Source organism: Cucumis sativus, chromosome 3 (genome assembly GCF_000004075.3).
Source record: "Cucumis sativus cultivar 9930 chromosome 3, Cucumber_9930_V3, whole genome shotgun sequence".
Classification (NCBI taxonomy): Eukaryota; Viridiplantae; Streptophyta; class Magnoliopsida; order Cucurbitales; family Cucurbitaceae; genus Cucumis; species Cucumis sativus.
The window spans coordinates 18,003,335-18,006,885 of NC_026657.2; the positions used below are offsets into that span (position 1 = coordinate 18,003,335).

The window sequence follows — 3,551 nt, forward strand, 5'->3', positions numbered from 1 at the left end:
AGTGTATCAAGGGATGTATTATGTGTATCAGACGTGTATAAGGTATATCAAACGTATATTATTAACAATGACATTTGAGACATTTTACCTCTTGATGTGTGGGCTGAGCTTCGTTTTTGTCATTTTCGCAAATAATAAAATGTATGTGCTATGAACTTAATTATTATAACTTATTTTGCCATTTTTGCAAGTGTTCCTATTTTTTTTCTAGTTAGTTCACTAAATTAGTAAATTCCTTCTCTATGCAACGGGGGAGAAAAAGAAGAGAAAAAAAAACCCAACCAAATCCATGTTAACCCGACTCGAAGTTGGGTCAGGCCACAATAGAAAAGGACCCGTATATTTTGAGTCAGGTCATATTTGAAGAAAAAGTTTTGCTACCATTGTTTTTCATATTTGTCATTTGTTATTTTTAATATTGCGAGACCATTATTCACTTCACTTCTTTTTCTTCTTGTTTGGGATTTATTCTTCTTCTTTTCATACTATTACTTCTCATTCTTCATATTCTCACTTCTTCTCTTGTTTTTTATTTTTTCATTTCCTCTTCTGGAATTTTTCTTTTTTCTTTATTTCTCATATTCTTTTCTTCTTTTTCATACAAGATCAAAACAATATCTAAATTGTTCGTTGTCTATTTCAGATAAATAGAGATAGACAACTATCACTAACAATACACAATCGTTTAGACTAAAATTGCAAGGGTACAAGATTGCATAGCAAGATCGTTTAGGCTGGATACAAGACCTATCATTTTGGTTGAAAATAGTTTAGATGTTTAGACTTGGTACAATGGTACAAGATCGTTTAAACTAGGTACAATGGTACAAGTTCGTTTAAACTAGGTACAAGATCGTTTTTTCACATAAATGTGACCAATTAATTATGGGATATTTTTGTTATTTTATGTTGTGGGCTTGTGGATATTTTTCTTTTCCAAAATTGTTTTATATACTGTAAATACTTTTGTGTGTTGTTCTATTTTTTTTTTTAAAAAAACCCTAAACTATATTATGACTTTATTGAAAATACTTCAAATAAAATTGAACTTTTGAATGTAAAAACACAAAAACAGAATTGTGACTAGTGTAAAAATACCCTATTTTAACCCTAAAAGAGTTAAGAGGTACCAAATCAGTTCATATAAAAGAAATTAAAGATATGTATAGATAATAATTAAAGCAGGATGCGAACATTATTGAAATTGATATTATTATCTTTACCATTATAATAGCATTCTTCAAAGTACACACAACAATGGAGGTTAAGAGGGAAAGCCATCTTATTTAAGATATTAATTTGAAGAACCAATCCAAAGTTGGTATATTATATTATGTTTGTCGTTCAATTGTTGGAAAGGTAAGCATCCACATCTTTGCATATTTTAACTCCAAATTGAAGATAGTCATTTGGTGGAGCCACATTTTCATTTGACTTCACAAACTCCAAACACCAATTCACTGAGCTGTTCCCACTGCTTCCACCATCAGTCACTTCAATTTTCACTTTGAACATATCAAAGTCTTTGAACAGATCTCCTTCAAGACATTCATAGATGATTGTTTTGTTGGCCTCATCCACAAGTAGTTTCATCTTTACTTCAACTGCCCTACCTGTGTATGTATATGTTTCCAACCCCATATCAATGGTTAAATCATCATCCAATCCAAAAACTGAGTTATTAGGTCGAACACAAATTAAAGAAGACATTAACCATGCATACATCATTTGTAAATTGAAAAATACTAATGTAAATATTAAATTGTAAGTTTGGCTTAGGAATTTTGAGATTAACATTCTATTAACAAGAGGTAATCAGTCACGACTTAATTTTTGTGTCAATAATTTTTTAATATTCAAATTTGTATCTAATAGATCATTGATATGTTATTGAAGAATTTATTGGATATAAAATTGAAGTTTAAAAACTTTATTATAGACGTAAACTTTAATATAATTGTACCGTTCCATACAATTGTATATTTAAAAAATTGATGGCAGACAGTGAGGGATCAAAATAAGACTTATTCATATCTATTAAACTATAACATTTATTAGATACAAATTTAAAAGTTTAAACACTTAATAATTTAAATTTAAATCAAAAGTAAACTTTTAAATTAATACACCTGCTTCATAAAAAAATTAAATTAACCTTATTCTTATCCGTATAAATATAGTTTATTATTTAATTTACTTTTCTTTTTATTTTGGTATATAATGCGTTTGGTTTAAATATATGTTTACTTTCTAAACTTTGATATTATGTCATGTAGTCCCCGGGCTTTTGAAATAGTCCAATGAGTTGCCCAATCTTTACCTTTTAATTCAATACGTAGATTTAAAAAGTATCTAATAGCCAAAATGTGACATTTGTATGTTTCATGGATAATAGTTCTTCCGTTCAATTCTCTATCCAAGTTGTACTTGATAAGACTTTTTTTTCTAATAAGAGTATATAATATGTTCCTAAACATAAAAATTTAGAAAATTGCATCAAATGACAAAAACATTTAGAAAAAGAAACAGCTCATGATACCTGTTTTTTTGCATACTGCGAATATGACAATATTAGTGATATGAGACGACTATCAAGCAGTGATCATAGGATTTCGAAGGGCTATTGGTAATGATAAGATTATCGACTTTTAAATTTATTATATTTATAATTTAGAAATGACATGAGCTCAATTATCATAAATATTTTTTCACTATTTTTGGAAAGATCCTACAAAATCTTCCTTCTAGATCATTATCTTTTTTTTTAATTTTTAAATTGTTTTAAAAAACCTCAAATCTAGTAGGACACAAATTTAATGTTTAAAATATGGAATATATTTGTAAATTTAAAACAAAATTAATGTGAAAAAAAATCAAAGAACTAATTTTAAAAACGATTAGAATTTACTAGTGTACATCTTCAATATGGTAGATGTGAGACATTAGGGTGTCTCTTTTTTCTCACAAAATAAAAAAAATGAAACTGGCAAAAATCATTTGAAATTAGTTGTGGAGCAGAGAAGAAGAGAAGGAGAAGAAGAACAAGAGACGGATCTCACCGAAACCAATGTCATATTTCCAGATGGAGACACTGCCATGAGTGAAACTATTTCCTTCCACAAACTTATAGCTCTCAACGTTTCCAGCGAACATTCGAGGAAAATAGTCCATTTTGTTCTTGAAAAACTCAAAGAATTTCTCCCCAGATGACTTCAGCTGCACCTTCTCAGCAATCTTAGCAATCTGAGCCATTTTTTCAAACTTCTTTTTTAAGATGATTATATAATTATTTATTATGATCTCTCTGTTCATATCCATGCCCAAAGGAGCAGCGTTTTTATACCCAAAATGTGGGCAGTTCATTGATGGTGACTTTTGATTCTTCTTGTCCTTTATTTTTGCCTAAATTTATATGTGATTATATGGTAATCTTCCATATATATCTCTTGTATGGTATATTTATACCAAGCTTTGTATGCAGAAATCAATAAGCAAAGATATGTTTTTCTATAAGGGGTTTTTCATGGTATCATAGAGATCTCAAAAGTAAT

The 3,551-nt window shown here is 28.7% G+C and overlaps 1 protein-coding gene across 1 annotated transcript; it reads right to left on the minus strand.

Moving 5' to 3' along the window:
• Nucleotides 1-1,178: 1,178 nt before the first annotated feature.
• Nucleotides 1,179-3,306, minus strand: LOC101217758 (MLP-like protein 34). Its single transcript, XM_004145784.3, has 2 exons — nucleotides 3,060-3,306; nucleotides 1,179-1,613 (listed from the first exon to the last, which is right to left on the minus strand). The coding sequence occupies exons 1-2, from the start codon at nucleotides 3,250-3,252 to the stop codon at nucleotides 1,345-1,347; spliced, it is 462 nt and encodes a 153-aa protein (XP_004145832.1). The 5' UTR covers nucleotides 3,253-3,306; the 3' UTR covers nucleotides 1,179-1,344.
• Between the last annotated feature and the right edge of the window lie 245 nt (nucleotides 3,307-3,551).

Excerpts from the sequence above, each read along its gene's own strand:
- LOC101217758 (XM_004145784.3), bottom strand. The coding sequence starts at position 3,252 with ATGGCTCAGATTGCTAAGATTGCTGAGAAGGTGCAGCTGAAGTCATCT. Across the intron at positions 1,614-3,059 it reads GAAATATGACATTGGTTTCG|GTAGGGCAGTTGAAGTAAAG; the intron begins GTGAGATCCGTC and ends ATACATACACAG.